The following is a 14338-nucleotide window of genomic DNA, read 5'->3' on the forward strand; positions in this document are numbered from 1 at the left end:
AGTACTTGAGATTAGAAACATCTGCCCATCCTTACCTACCCTCACCTTTGCAGAGATGTGGGACAGGCACGCAAGCCAGGAGGAGCAGAACGGCTGCTGTAGGATTTGAAGGCACTTTCCAAGCTGCCCTTATACTTCTGTATGTGGTCCTGCCATTTTATTAAATTCTTCTGGAGTTGCTCCTGACCTAAGCTAAGTACTTTTCTATTGACATCAACTTTTGCCACTTCACTATTCACCCCTAGGTTATTAATAAAGCATTAAACAATATTGGTCTGAGTCTCGCTCTCTAGGGCACCTCATTATTAATCTCTTTCCCTACTAGAATTGGCTATTTATTCCACATCCATTTATAACCAGATTTTAATCCATGACAGGACTTTACCTCTCACTTTGTGGTTACCAAGTTTCCTTAGCAGTTTCTTGTATGGGTGTTTATCAAAAGGCTTTTGAATGTCCAAATAAATTATTTTCTCTGGTTGTTCTTTACTCACTATTTTATTAACTCTTAAAAGTGTAAAAGGTCTGACTGGCAAGATTTATTCTTATAGCAGCTATGTTAATTTTTTTCCTTTGCCTGAGACTTGATATTTCCCTGAAGATTGTAAAATATTTAAAAGAGTGACCCTCTGAATCTTGTGGCTTGAAGCAGCACCAGATGTGTTATCAATGTTTAATTAAAAAAAAAAAAGTGAATGTAATATACTGCTGACTTTCTCAACTACTTCCTTGTAATGAAGGATTAAGCTAATAATGTAAAATTTCCATGAGCTTGTCTGTCTGTGTAAATATTTACAGGGTCTTTATCACTGCAGTACCAGATTTCTACATACATTAATGGAGTTATCCTTATAACACCTCTCTGCTTCAGGGAAGCTTTAATCCCAACTGAAGAATCAGGGCACACTGACATCTGGCACATAAAAACTGAACTGCTGTGCTTTGAGAATAACAGGTTAGGAGATAAAACACTTTCTCCCACTTACAGATGCTGTATTCACAAAAAATGCAAGAATCATCACAATTCACAAATGTAATGAAAAAGGCTCTGTGCCCCAGCATCTCTTCCCAAGCCCTCTAAACCCCAGTGTTCATTTTTTCCTCTGAAAAAATGCAGAGCACTGCAGGTAAAGTCCAAGCTTTTCCTTTTTCACAGGCTATCTGAGCTCGTAGGTTTTTGCTGGCTCTGCTAGTGACCATTTATTTTGGACTCAAACCACACATCCAGTGTTTCATTATGCATTTTTGCTCCAGCCAGAACTAATACAATTGGCTGCATCTCAGCTTGCTTCAAATATACACAGGAGTGGGTTTCCTGAGAGAAAAGGAAGAAAGAACACCAGAAAAAGAGACCCTGCTTAAAGTAAAAAGCACTATAAAGATTTTGCCATGTAAGAAAACTTACAAAAGGCTACAAAATATACATGTGCAAGGGTCCAATGCTGGCCCCACATCCCTGAGGAAAGAGAAGCTTTCCACCCTGCACTGAATGCTGAAAAACCCTTGGCAAAGCAGGGAATGACGGAGAGATTGGACATGGAGGACTCCTCAGTGAAAAGGCATGCAGGACGTGAACTCTATTTGCAAGGGACTTCTGGCCTCATGTCAGAGGCTGGACTTTCCAAGAAAGCTCTCCTTCCACAGCAGCCAGAACAGGTGGCCAGGAATTCAAAAGGTTATGAAGTAATTTAAAAAAAAAAACCAACAAAAAAACCAAACAAACAAAAAAACCAACTCCTTCATTGTCAAAGAGGAATCATGCGAGCACAGAACACTTCTGGAAGAATAAACTTCCTCAGGAGAAACTCTGAACAATTCCAGCTCCCAGTTTCCAGTTGTGGTTTTTAAGTGAGATCTTGAAGCTACCAATGCTTGAAAATGTGGGACTTCCTTTTTGGGGCCTGCTGTCAAAATCCCTTGAGACCAACAGTGGGACTCGCTTGAAAATAGGGATAGTGGAGCTTATTTCATTGACTCCATAGACTAGTGATGCCCATGCAGCCAGGATGGGAGCACAGAGGGGGACAGGAGCATGGGCACTTTAGATTGCTCCTAGCTTGGTTTGAGGCTGACTCCTAAACATCTTTCCCGTCACCCATTCCTGAAACACAAGCTTTGCCTCCAGGAGGGCGATGGCTCCTGCAGCAACAAAATTATTTCCCCAAGGAACAGTCAGTGTATTGCCACGATCTTAATCTTATTTAGTGTGGTAGCATGGTTTTAATTTTTCCGTGTTTGATCCTTCAGCTTTAGGAATATTGATAGCAATAGGGGCTGTGAAGATCAAATAAAGAGCAGCTTGTTGCATATGAAAAAATACCCTTCAGTCCTCACTCTCTCTGCGGTGATTCAGCTTTTCCAACTGCGCTGCCGAGATAAAAGGCTCGCATGTGAGCAGAAGTGTTAGCAAGGGCTGTAATGCTTTCAGTGCAGCCTCTTGCAAAAGGGTCTTGACTGCAGGAGCAGATACCGCCTGCTCGCAAACCTCCTCCCGTGGCTGGGAGGCGCTGGGGGTGCAACAAAGCCTGCTGCCCCCTTCTCACGCCAGCACGGGACGAGGCTCGCTGTTGGCTTTAGCTCTGCTGATGCACCCGTGTCGTTTTCCTTGGCAGGGCGAATCGAGGAGGCGGGCTGCCCCTCCTCGCCAGCCGGGCCGGGCCGGGCCGGGCCGAGCCGAGCCGAGCCGAGCCGAGCCGAGCCGAGCCGAGCCACCTCGGCATCATCCCGGCACCGCCGCCCTAATCAGTGGCAGACCCCGGCTTCGGGGTAATTAGAAACATCGAAGGGGCTTTCTGTCTTTTGAAATCTGTCTCTCAACATCAAAGTGCTCCGTGCAAGTCATCCTCCAGAGGCCAGCTCCCATATCTAAATGAGTGATGTATTTCATGGTATCTGTCGGGAGGGATATAATGAAGAAAACCGGCTTTGAGACGGAGCATGATGTGAAAAACAGGTGGCTGGCTGTTACGGAGCATCTGTTTTGCGGTCCGGTTGTGTTCCCGTAAACTGCGCAAACACGGTGGGCGCGCAACCTCCGCGGGCGCGCAGCCTCTGCGGCGCCTGGGAATGCCCCGTGTCACTGCGGGCCCTCTCCCTCCCTTTTTGCAGGAAAAGTGGGCACTGCCCCCGCCTCGGGAAGATGTGCACTCCTCCAAACACCGAGGGGTGCGGGTACCATGCGAGGTACCTGGCAAAGCAGGATCTCCCCTCGCTCCGCGCTGACCCTGCCGGGGACCCTCAGCTGCTCCCACGGGGCTGCCTGCATCCCCAGGGCCACACTCTGCTTTCGTGGCGCGCTTGGCCCCTGGGAGAACCCGGCTCCCCCCTTCCACGAGGCAGTTGGCCTCGGGTCGCCTCCGATTTGGCCTCTAAGCAATGTTCCGCTGAGCTCACACCACTTGCTGGTACGGATTCCAGGGCCCCTCCTCTGTCGGCTTGCACAACCGCGCCGACTGTATTCTGACTCTATCTGTGCAATAACAGAACGTGTTGGCTCGTATCAAGCAAGCCGTAAATCCAGCCGAGCGTGCAAGTTTGAAGCGCACGGGCAAATCGCCGGGATTTCCCCGGAGGACGTGCACCTTCTGCGCGCCGCGCTAACAGTGGCGCAACAGTGGCCCCCTCCCTGGTGGCTTGGCCTACAACGCACGGTTTAGGATGATCGGCTGGGTAATACTGCACGGTATCTCTTCAAGAGCTCTCTGCCCTGCCAGGGGTCGGGGGAGGAAGGGCTCCGCAGCGGGGGAGGTCCGGTACAGTCAGATCTCCCACACCTACCGCGGGAAGGCAACCTGAGCCTCCCGTCGCCTGCGGGGACTGGGGGGATCCCATTCAAAACAGGGAGGGCTGCAGGTGTCACAACATCTCTGGAAACTTATTTCATACCGTTATGAGCCCGCTTACTTTGAAAAAAAAAAAATATTCCGGCTTGCAACGTGTGCTCTACCCCCGTGAAATTCCGCTGATCGCAGAGGGAACGAGTTGACTCGGGAAGTCCGTAACCAAGCTGCTTTGGCGTGGCTGAAAGGTAAAACGCTGCTCCCGCTACATAAGAACAGAAACGATTACAAGAAAACAAAGCAAAGGGGGAAGGAAACAAAATAACCCTCCAAAAACAACAACAACAAAAAAACCCTCCCCAAAAGCACAAAAAACCCATCTCACCCTCTTCTCTCCTCCTCCTCCAAAAAAAAAAAAAAAAAAAAAAAAAAAAAAGGCCTCCCCCCCAGGGATGCAGCAAGCATAAAACCCCGACTCTTCAACACCCACAGCGTGCTTCCCCCCGACCTGTGGTCCGCACCCGCGAAGAGGGCAGGTGGCACTGCCCCGGCGGGCGGAGCGAGTACCGCGGGGCGGCCCGCAGCGGGGTGTGGGAGCGGAGCGCCCGCGGAGACTGGGCTGGGCGCCCGGGAGCCTGGAGCCCCGCCGGGTACAGACACCCCCCCCCTACACCCCATTCTCTAGTTGTTATTTTTATTTTAATTGGTGATTACGCGCCCTTCCGTCACTTCTCTGTTGTGGTTAGTGCCAGGCTCGGGATTCCCGCGGGGATGGGGCGCCCGGTTCCCGCAGCAGTCCATGCCTTTGCCCACCCCAGGTGCGGGCCGTGCTCCCGGTGCCTGCGGAGGGCTCTCGGGAAGCAGCGACAGCAAGGCTCCGAGGCTGCTGGGAGAGACGGTCCGTCTCCATATCCCCTGCCGAGGCTGCCTCCGCCCGCCTCCTCTCGGTCTCGCCGCTGCCTCCGGTCCCCGAGCGCTTCCCCGCGCGTCTGGGCGCCGACAGCGGGAGCTGAGGTTGCATGAGCTCCAGTTTCTGTCGGTACTGGGGGCAACGCTGGCGATCACAGCTCGCTGGTTCCCGGGAACCGCCGCTGGTTTGGGTTTTTTTTTGGGTTTTGGTGGGGTTTTTTTGGTTGCTATTTTTTGGGGGTTTTTTTGTTGTTATTTTTTTTGGTGGTTTTTTTTTTCCATTGTCTGTCCTATGTGTATTACCGAAATGTCTCGTCCCTTTCCCTTATTGGAAATGATTTCCTGCTTCCATTGTGGTGAACTTTGCCTCGCCTGGCTCTTTACGGCTTTTTTCTTGTTGATGGTCTCTCCTTTGTGGAAGTTTCGCGGGGTGATTGTATTTGTTAATTAGTTGCTAACAGCATCGTAATGTGGGCTTGATGGATAACCATGTCATTAGCGCTCAACCCTGCAATTCACATTTCCAACAGGGCAGGAGCTACCCCATGCCGAGCCAGTGATTTGTGGCCGTACTTTCCAATGGGTGACACGCAGCCCCATCTCCTCTCTCTTCTCTTGCGCCGCGGCTGGAGGGGGCGCGACCGATGCAATTTTCACTCCGAATGACAAATCCAATAGCTCCTGGCTGCAGCCGCCTCCTTTAGCTTTATTTTGGTAGGGAAAATGTATCGGATCCTCCCTCCTTTGTGTGGCTCTGTGGGTACGTGGGTGCTTGCACAACACAACCCCCCACACCCCGTGGCTGCCTGAAGGGGGGCGGACACAAGGGCATCCCGCACAAATCGCTGCCGGGGCGACTTTCTCCACGCTGCGCGAACACGCGTAGGAATCACCGCAGCTCCTACCCCGCCCGGCGGCAGCGCCCCGGGCCCGCCCTGCCCGGCAGCCCCGGCGGTAGCTCCCGACGGGGGGGTCCGCCCGCCTGCCCCGCCTCTCCCCGCGCCTTCCCCGCCGGGGGGCTCGGCCGAGCCTGGGAGATGTAGTCCCAGCTCCCGGGCTCGCCGGCGGCCGACGGGACTTCTCCGGGGGACTACGTTTCCCAGGCCCCCCTGCTGCTCTGCCGGGCCGCGGGAAGGGCCGGGCTGTCAATCAGCGCGCGTCGGCGGGGGCAGCGGGACGGGGATCCCCCCCGCCCTCCCCGTGTCCCGCTAATAATAAGTGCTTCAGAGCCTTAAAAGCAGGGAGGCAAGTGTCATGCGGGCGCGCCGTAAGGGGTTGAGCTCCGGCTGAGCGCCCGGGGCCGCTTTGCCGCCGGCATAGCCAGGAGGAAAGAAAAAAAAAAAAAGAGGGGAGAAAAAAAAGGAGGAAAAAAAAAAGCCTCGAGCTGGTTCCCGGGGAAGGGGCGAAAGGAGAGAAGCCCGAAGGGCTGGACAAGCCGTCAGCGAAGTGGCGATGAGGCGTAGGAAGACGGCGGTGGCGGCTGGCTGCTGCCTCGCCTTCCTCCTGGGCACCCTGCTCAATCTCCTCTTCATCCCCGGCTCCGAGCACCCGCCGCCGCCCCGCGATGAGGTGCCCCCCTCCCCGCCCGGCGCCCCCCTCTACCCGCCGGAGGAGGAGATCGGCGGCGGCCAGGCCGCCCTGGCGCGGCAGATCCGCGAGCGCTACGAGGAGGTGCTGCGCTACCGGCAGCACCGGGCGGCGGCGGCGGGGCGGCGGCCGCTGCGGCCGCGGGAGCGGCGCCTGATGGACCTGGCGCCGCCGCGCACCTCGGCGGAGCAGCCGCGGCCGCCGGGGCCGCGGGGCCGAGCGGCGGCGGGGCCGTGGGCGGGCGCCTCGGCCGAGCTCTCGCTGGAGCCGCCGCTGCTGGGCTGCCGCGACATCCGCGATGTCAGCGGCGTGCAGTACCTGGGCTCGGGGTACACCAAGGCGGTCTACAAGGCGGTCCTCAACCGCACGCTGGCCGTGGCTCTGAAAGCTGTGGACTTCGGCGGGCACGACATCGCCCACTGCGTGCGGCAGTTCTCCGCCTTGGGGGACTGCTACCGCCTGGCCGCCTACAAGATCGTCAAAGAGATGATCCTTCTGCAGCGGCTGCGCCACGCCAACGTCCTGCAGGTACGCGGGTCGGGCGCGGGTGGGTCGCGCTGGTTTTCCGCCCTTTTCTTAGTCCTGCCGAGGGCAACCTGTCGGAACTGCCGCCACCACTCCCAGCGTGCGCGGGGAGCGAGCCGGGACCGTGCCGCGGAGCTCCCAGGAATTTGCACACACATCCCCTACTCTATTCCGCGGGGAGCCGCAACCCCGCCGAGAGGCACGGTGGGGGCCGGCGGTCGCCGAGACAGATGTCCCTGGCACGGCAGCTCGGCACCTACTCTCCCCTTCACGTATCAGCGGGGAAGGCAGGAGGCGCGTCGATGGGCGCTTTCCGCTGGCAGCACCGGTGCTCACCCCCCGTTGACAAGTGAATCGCCCTGGCCGGGTCCGGGGGCACGGTCGGGGAACGGTGCGGGATGCGGCGCGTTCCCCCTGCCGCCCGGCATCCCCCTGCGGCGGCCGGCCCTGCCGCTCGTCCTCTGATCTCTCTTCCTCGTAAACAAAATGAATATTGAGGTGGGGAAAGGGGCGAGGGAGAAGGCTGAGGAAGAACTCGGAGATCCGAAAGTACTCCCCAAATGCGGGAAATAACGGCGGGCTTGAATGCAAGAGCCGCAGGCTCCGGACACCTCCGGAGAGAAGGCGGAGGCGGCGGGTCACCCCGGCAGCCTCTGCTGGGGCTGCCGGCGGGCGCAGCCTCGGCGGCGGCGCCTGCTAATTCCACGCAGCCCCGGCACACGGGTCAGCCCACGGCGTGCTCACCCAGGACAGGCCGAGTGTGAGTCCTGCTGGCCGGTGCGCCGGCACCGCGGCACTTACCAGAAGGGGCTGCATTGTAGGACTGTTACACATCAGCATGAATCTCAGCGGGTCCATTTGGATGTAAATGCTGGTATGGAAATTCCTATTACATTTCGCATAGCATGAGCGTTGCAGAATAAAAAATGAACATGAGACCAGACGGTCTCACAGTAGGTGCTTTTTGAACTGAATCGGGTAAAGGAGTTTTGTGTTTCTTCTTCAGCAGCTGCAGCAGGAGTACCAGCTCCCCCACGAGAACTTCGGGTCCCAGCGATCAAAGCTCTCGAGTTTCATGTACTGTTCAAAGAAAGGCTGGTCATTATTTATCCATGGCAAGAAAATAGATATTACCAACCTTCCTTCCTTCCTATGTCCAAATTCTTTCCTCTGTAGTGCTAGGTCCACCTATAATGCATAGGGTGAACAACGTCTTGCAATACTCAAATACCTGTGCTCTTAGGAAGGATATTAGTTGCTCCTGTTGTGCTGTGATGAATTCTTTTTGGAAAAGCTGTGCTTGGGTGCAGCCATCGTTACTGGTTGTATTGACAGCAGGAAACACACCCTAATTGTAAGCTCTGAGAAGATGTTTCTTTCCCCCCAAGATTTTTTTTTTTTTCCTCAGTGTAAGCGAGTTGGCCAGGTTGAACTTGAAGTGTGTGTTTTTAAAGTTGTGAGTCATTTTGGTAGGCAGTAGTGTTTCTTTCCCGTGTTACTCGTGTGTAGTTTTCTCGTCTGAAAAAAATAATTTGGCATTAATTTGGAGCCATTCCCCACAAAATGGAAGGGGGGGTGTGTTGTCTGTCCCCTGCATGTGTGAGCAGGGCGATCCTCCTATAATGCTGTCGAAGCTACCCACAGCCCTTGCTCCCCTCACAGCAAACCTTGGAGGAGCTGCAGTAATTCACTCCTCCATTCTGGGATGTCAAGTGGACTCTGGAGGGGGAGGCAAAAATGAGATTTGGGGTGTCTCGTGGCAAGGAGGCTGGAGCAGAAGCAGCTGGAGGATGAGCAGGCACTGGAAGCCACCAGCACTGGAAGAAACACGCCCTGCCTCCGTGCTGGGAAAATGCTCTCATGGGCAACAATCCTGTCTGTTAATTAGGTCTTCATATTTACATGCCACCCAATTTAAAAATAGATTACACTTAAATCAGAAACACGTTTTCAGTTTCGTTCTGATTTTGTGGTTGCGTTTTCTTTTGCCTGCCCCCTGGCAGCATTAGCCCCAGTGGTGCTGCCAGGCTGGGAGTAGGAGACCCCTGGGCCCCCAGACATCTCTCCCCCTTGTTTAACCCGCTGCGTTCTAGGGGTGCACAGGGATAGGTTGCTGTGGCCTGAGTGAGGGACAAACGTATGATAAGGCATAACCTTGAAAGGAGATCGTAAAAATCAACCTGACAGTGTCTGTCTAGGCACTGTCGGGGCAGCACTGTGCGCCAGGAGCAAGTCTCTCGTGTCATGCAGGAGTTCTACAAGTGGTGCAGAAAATGGGCACCGACAAATAGCATGAATTGTATTGATTATGACTTTGTTAAAATGTCAAAGGGGATGGGATCGGCCGACCATATGATGGATTTTTAGAAGCCGACCCAGGGCTTAGAATTCACTATCCAGGGTTTGCTGTCGAGGTGAAGGAAATCAGTTCAAAGGCCAACATCTCCTCCTCTCCCCTGGCTTTTGACAGGCGCTTCAGCTCCTATTGGAGCTGGAGGACCGCAACAAGCTACGGCTGCCAAAGGCACGACACCACATCTATTGGGGCCATCAAGGGCCGGGAGCTTTCCCGTCTATGCTTCTTACCTCGTTTTTACTCCTTCCCCCCTCCCCGGCACTCCCGGCATACCCAAATGGGATTCGGGTGCTATAAATAGCAGGAAGGACATGCCACCCTGCTGCCACCCTGCTGCTACCCTGCCGTGCCGAGGGAGGGCAAGGCTCGCGGGCAGACCCGGCTGGGGCAGGTGCGGGGAACCGGGAGGGTTTGGGCGGCGCGGCGGCACCCGCCCGGTCGCCCCTCCGGTTGCGGCCGGCGGGGTCCCCGCGGCCCCGGCCCGGGGCTGGAGGCGAACCGGGGCTGCTGGAGGCAAATCTTCCTCCGCCTCCCCACGCTGCGGGCGTGGGAGGCAGCGGCCTCGGGGACCCATCCACGCAGGCGGCCGGCAGCCGCCCTGCCTTGAGCTGTAACCCTCCCTGCCTCTCCAGAGCATCCCCGGCCCCGGTCAGGGGCTAGTTAGGGTGAGTGCGTTCTTGAGTTTCTTTTTCTGGAAATAAAGTTTTGTGTCGGTTCAGTCCTAGGAAAGGGGATTTTCCTGTAAATCTCTGGCAGCTGACAGCCTGAAGTGTAGTTTGTAAGATAACAGGCTTGTTCTTTACTGTCTCAGCAGTTCTCATTCTGGCCTGTCTCTTGTCAAAATCAGCTTTTTTTTTTTTTTTTTAGCCATCCTTTTTAAAAGACTTGATTATTGTACAATATATGATAGAAGGGAAAAGAGCTCTTTCCAGAAAGTACCAGTGCCTTCAGACAACATGATGACATATCCACTGTGCCCTCTGCCTGGGGAAGGAGCCAGATGTGTCAGCCCTGGCAGATGTGGTGAATCAAGTCTAGCAAAAGAAACGCGGAAAACCAACAAGAGGGAGACTGGTTACACATTAGGCAATGCTGAGGCAAAGGCAGCTTGCCTTCCTGTTTTTATTTCTGTGCTCTGCCCATCACTTGCATGAAAGGCCAGCACTGGGTCGTCGTCCCCCCTTGCCCCTGCAGTCTGGGGCTGCCCGAGGCTCCCTGGGGCGGCAGCCGCTGAGAAGGGCAGGTGCAGGCTGCAGTGGAAATATATTTGCTTTGGAGTGGGGAAAAGAGGGGTAGTTCATTAAAGTTGATTTTATAATGAAGGGCACTGGGGTAGAGGGGGAATTGGGTCACTGATTTATTGTAACATTGGATTTAGTGGCCCGCTAATTGCTTTGCAGTTGCTCTGTGTCAAATGCGGTGCCCGATCTCTCCCTTTCCCTCCATGCTGTGGTTTCTTTTCTTGCAGAGTTCAAATGCTGCTGTCTGAATCCTGGCTTTCCGTGCATTTTAGTGGGGAAGATGATTTAGTGTGCTTTAATTCCTCCCTGCCCATATTTGAGGAAGAAAAGAAAATCAAACCATTTGCAGTTAATTTCAAACAACGAGCACGATTGTAGTGACACAAAGGCAATGTTTGATTTACTGTAATAGTGTAATTATAGCCCTGGAGTATCAGAATTAAGGGTGTTGCCATTCTTTCTTCGTTTGCATTGCTGAAGAGAAGGGGAGGGAAGGTCTGAAACCTCAGATGTTTGGAAAAGTGCAAGCTTATTTCTGTGACAGCTATTTATCAGCACTTCCAGTGTGAGTTCACAATGATTCATTTAAGAAGGAGCTACCGCTTTCTTAAAAATACACACAAAAGCTCAGGGAAAAGGATTGGCTTTGTCTGAGGCTGATGGAAGACACTAGCTGCTAACAGCACCAATGGCTCGCTGGCTACCCAGACAAGGCCGGTTCGTTTGGTGTATTTAGCTGTAGTGTAAAGTTAAAACATGCAGATGAAATACAAAAATGGCATCCGCACTAAAAAGTCACCATCCAAACATCAAAACAGCCTCTGTATGAATTGGTTCGGTTAGTTCTATTGTATTTGTAAGTGATTTTTTTAAGTGGTCATGATGATTACAGTGAGAATATTTGTTTCTTGGAAAATTAATTAGGTAAAATAGTGCTTCAAATAATACATCACTTGCTGCTGACAAATAGACTTAGGATGTGCTAGCCAATCACAGTATTTTTAAATACCTATTTTTAAACAAGATTTTATTTTCTTTACATACGATAATTAACAAAAGTTCTTACCCTGATGGTTTCCCTATACATATGCATAGCCAACAGGATAGGGCACTTTTAATTTTAATGTGAGAATTAAAATAATAAAGCTTTGTATCCAGTTTGCTTATTCCAGGTGGAAATAGACAATCTTTCCAAGTCTGAAGAAAGTCATTATACAATTAATTTCCGGTACAAGCACATTTACATAGGGAGTGTATGGACTCTTGAAGGTCTGGTCCTTCACCATCCTTCTTGCAGGAATCCACAGTTGTTTTCACAGAAGGGTGGGGGAAGGGGAGATCATGCTATGGTGAAAACAACTACACAGGGACATCTTCCCTGTTGCCAGTGGGTGGGCACTGAATTGAATCCCTTTTGTAGTGGTGGTGGTGCAGGATTTCCAGCAATAAGTCTTGATCTGTGTCTGGATGCACTTTGATCATCACATCTTTGAGAACTGCTGGCCTGAGAAAAGTACTGCAGTATCAGATACCAGCTGGATGAGTACGTGGAGAATGTGTGATTCTGAGTTTTGGACGGGGCAGCAGAGGTTCCCAGCTCTTGGGGATCAAACCTTTCAAAATCAAGTACCTAATGAAAATTAACCTTCCAGATTGGAGCTGGGGTTGGTTGGAGTCTGACCGTGCACTCCATACATGCATCAATAGGGCATTGATGCAAGTAGGAGGGTCATTTTGCATTGGAATGCTATCTAATGCTTTTCTAAAATAGCTCAGTTGATCTTCTTCTGGGACAGGTTGGCTAAACACAAATGAGGCCACAACATGGTACAAGACCAGGCTAATGCTCTCTGTTTAAATGGCATTTGGATCAGAGGAACTTCAAATCTCAGACAGATGAGCCTGCCAGGTCTTGTCAGTGACAGGAGAGGTTTGCACCTTTTGCTGGCCACCTCTGGAAATTGCTGCCACCACTGCTGTCCGGTGAGCAGTGATGGAGCTACTTTTTTGTCCCAGTCAGTTCATTGCTTGACATTGCCGTAGGTGCACCTTGAAGGAGATGAGACATCTAATTCTCTTCGACACCCTTCAAAATTGTTAGTGGTGGTTTGATATAAGGTGTTGGGACTGGACATTCATGTGGGTGGAGAGAAAAAAGCAGGCAGTGCCACCTACTGATGGCTCGGTGGAGACAGCCTGCATCTGCTAACAGATGTCCCCACAGCCCCAAGGAGCTCGGGTGGAGTGGAGAAGGGCAGTGAGAGCAGACAGATGCGGTTTGGCGAGGAAAGAAGAATTACACAAAGTGCTTCTTTATTGCGAGACTGCTTCCCAAAAGGCGCAGATGTTATCCTGCACTTTTAAGAGTGAAGAAAGGATCTGTTAACAAGAACTCCAAAGCTGCTGGAAGCAAAGAGCTGATACAATTGCAAATCAGCTCTAACTGTTCGTGTCCCTGGAAGGCAAGCTGCGCATCTTGATGCTGAAGTCACCAAATAACATTTTTTCCCAATTGAATTGCTTGGGATGGCAGAGGGTGTTCAACTTGCAAAGCTGCTGGCAGGAAGAGCTTTCCGTAACGCACGTGCCATCACATAAGTTAAAAGGGCTACATTGTCCTTACTTTTGAAAGTAGCATTCATAAAACTAATCCCAGTCGTTTGTTGAATGTTTTCTATGGTTGCTTCTAAGTTTTATGTGCCATGTAAATCATTCCAGAAGACTCTGGTTTGAATTTCTTCCTCCTTTATGGGGGCTGATGACTTGCAACCTCATCCAGTTTCTTTGAGGAGAGCCCAGCATTGCTGCTTCTGTACAGTGGCTTGGAGATCTCACTGGTCACCACAGGATGCTGTGGGTATGATCAAGTTCTCCCTTGCTGTTGGCCTTTTTTCATGGGAACAACTGTGAATGAACAAGACCGTTCCACTGTGTCAATATCCTGTCCTGTAATTAGTTATGACCAGGACAGAATTGTACAGAGAAGCACATGGTTTTTATAACTTACCCTTTCACTCCCTGCTGCCTGCCCCCTCTGCCCTGTGTGGGGTAGCTAGGTAAATCTCTTCTCTGTGGTATCCAGTGATAAGACATGTGGGAATTGTTCAAAGCTGCACCCAGGAAGGTTGAGACTTGACATTAGAAAGGGTTATCCAGCACCGGAACAGGCTTCCTAGAGAGGTAATCAATGCCCCAAGCCCATCAGTATTTAAGAGGCATTTCAACAATGCCCTTAGTAAAGTGCTTTAACTTTCGGTCAGCCCTGAAATGGTGAGCAAGTTGGACTAGGTGATCATTGCATGTCTCTTCCAGCTGACCAACTGAAATATCCTATCCTATCCTATCCTATCCTATCTGATCTGATCCTATCCTCGAATCAGGTAATTATGGCCCTTTTGTACATGCTCTGTCTTCTAGCTGCAGCTCTATTTGGAAAGGGCAGGCGCGTCTGTGGTGGTTGGCCAGGGAGGCAGGATATGATCCCTGGAAGGATATACCAAGGCTGGAATAGCTCTGCTCCTGTGGCCTTTTGCTTGCTGCCTGGACAGAGAGAGCGTTGGTGTATTCAGGCATTAGCTGGGGCCATGCTAGGAAGTGTTCCAGCCCTCGTTTGTGAAGTGTCTGTCTCAAATATGCAAGCTGGGATTTTTTAAAGATCTTATTTGTGGATTTTTGTACCAAAACAGTCATCTGATGGTTCAGGTAGATGCCTTGTGACATCTAACTTCTATTGCTATTTTTAATTTCTGTGATGGCCACAAAAAACTTGACAAGGTCTCGTTCTCTCAGGCACTGTGCTAACACTAACACTGACTCTAGACTGATTTTAAAGGAGTTGTTATTTTTTGTTGCACTCAGGTGAACTGCTCAGTTTAGGTAATAAACACCAAACATGGGTATTTTTTTATTGTTTTAGACCAAATTGGGAACAGCTTAGTTTG

General features: G+C 51.8%; 1 protein-coding gene across 1 annotated transcript in view; it reads left to right on the forward strand.

Moving 5' to 3' along the window:
• Window positions 1–5757: 5757 nt before the first annotated feature.
• Window positions 5758–14338, forward strand: part of PKDCC (protein kinase domain containing, cytoplasmic) — a 36514-nt gene continuing 27933 nt past the window's right edge. Inside the window, exon 1 of the mRNA XM_050314228.1 lies at window positions 5758–6803. Within this exon, the coding sequence (XP_050170185.1) occupies window positions 6141–6803 (663 nt within the window). The 5' untranslated portion in view covers window positions 5758–6140. The remainder of the gene's footprint in view (window positions 6804–14338) is intronic.

Source organism: Myiozetetes cayanensis, unplaced genomic scaffold (genome assembly GCF_022539395.1).
Source record: "Myiozetetes cayanensis isolate MyiCay16 unplaced genomic scaffold, myiCay2020 scf2-11, whole genome shotgun sequence".
Taxonomy (NCBI): domain Eukaryota; kingdom Metazoa; phylum Chordata; class Aves; order Passeriformes; family Tyrannidae; genus Myiozetetes; species Myiozetetes cayanensis.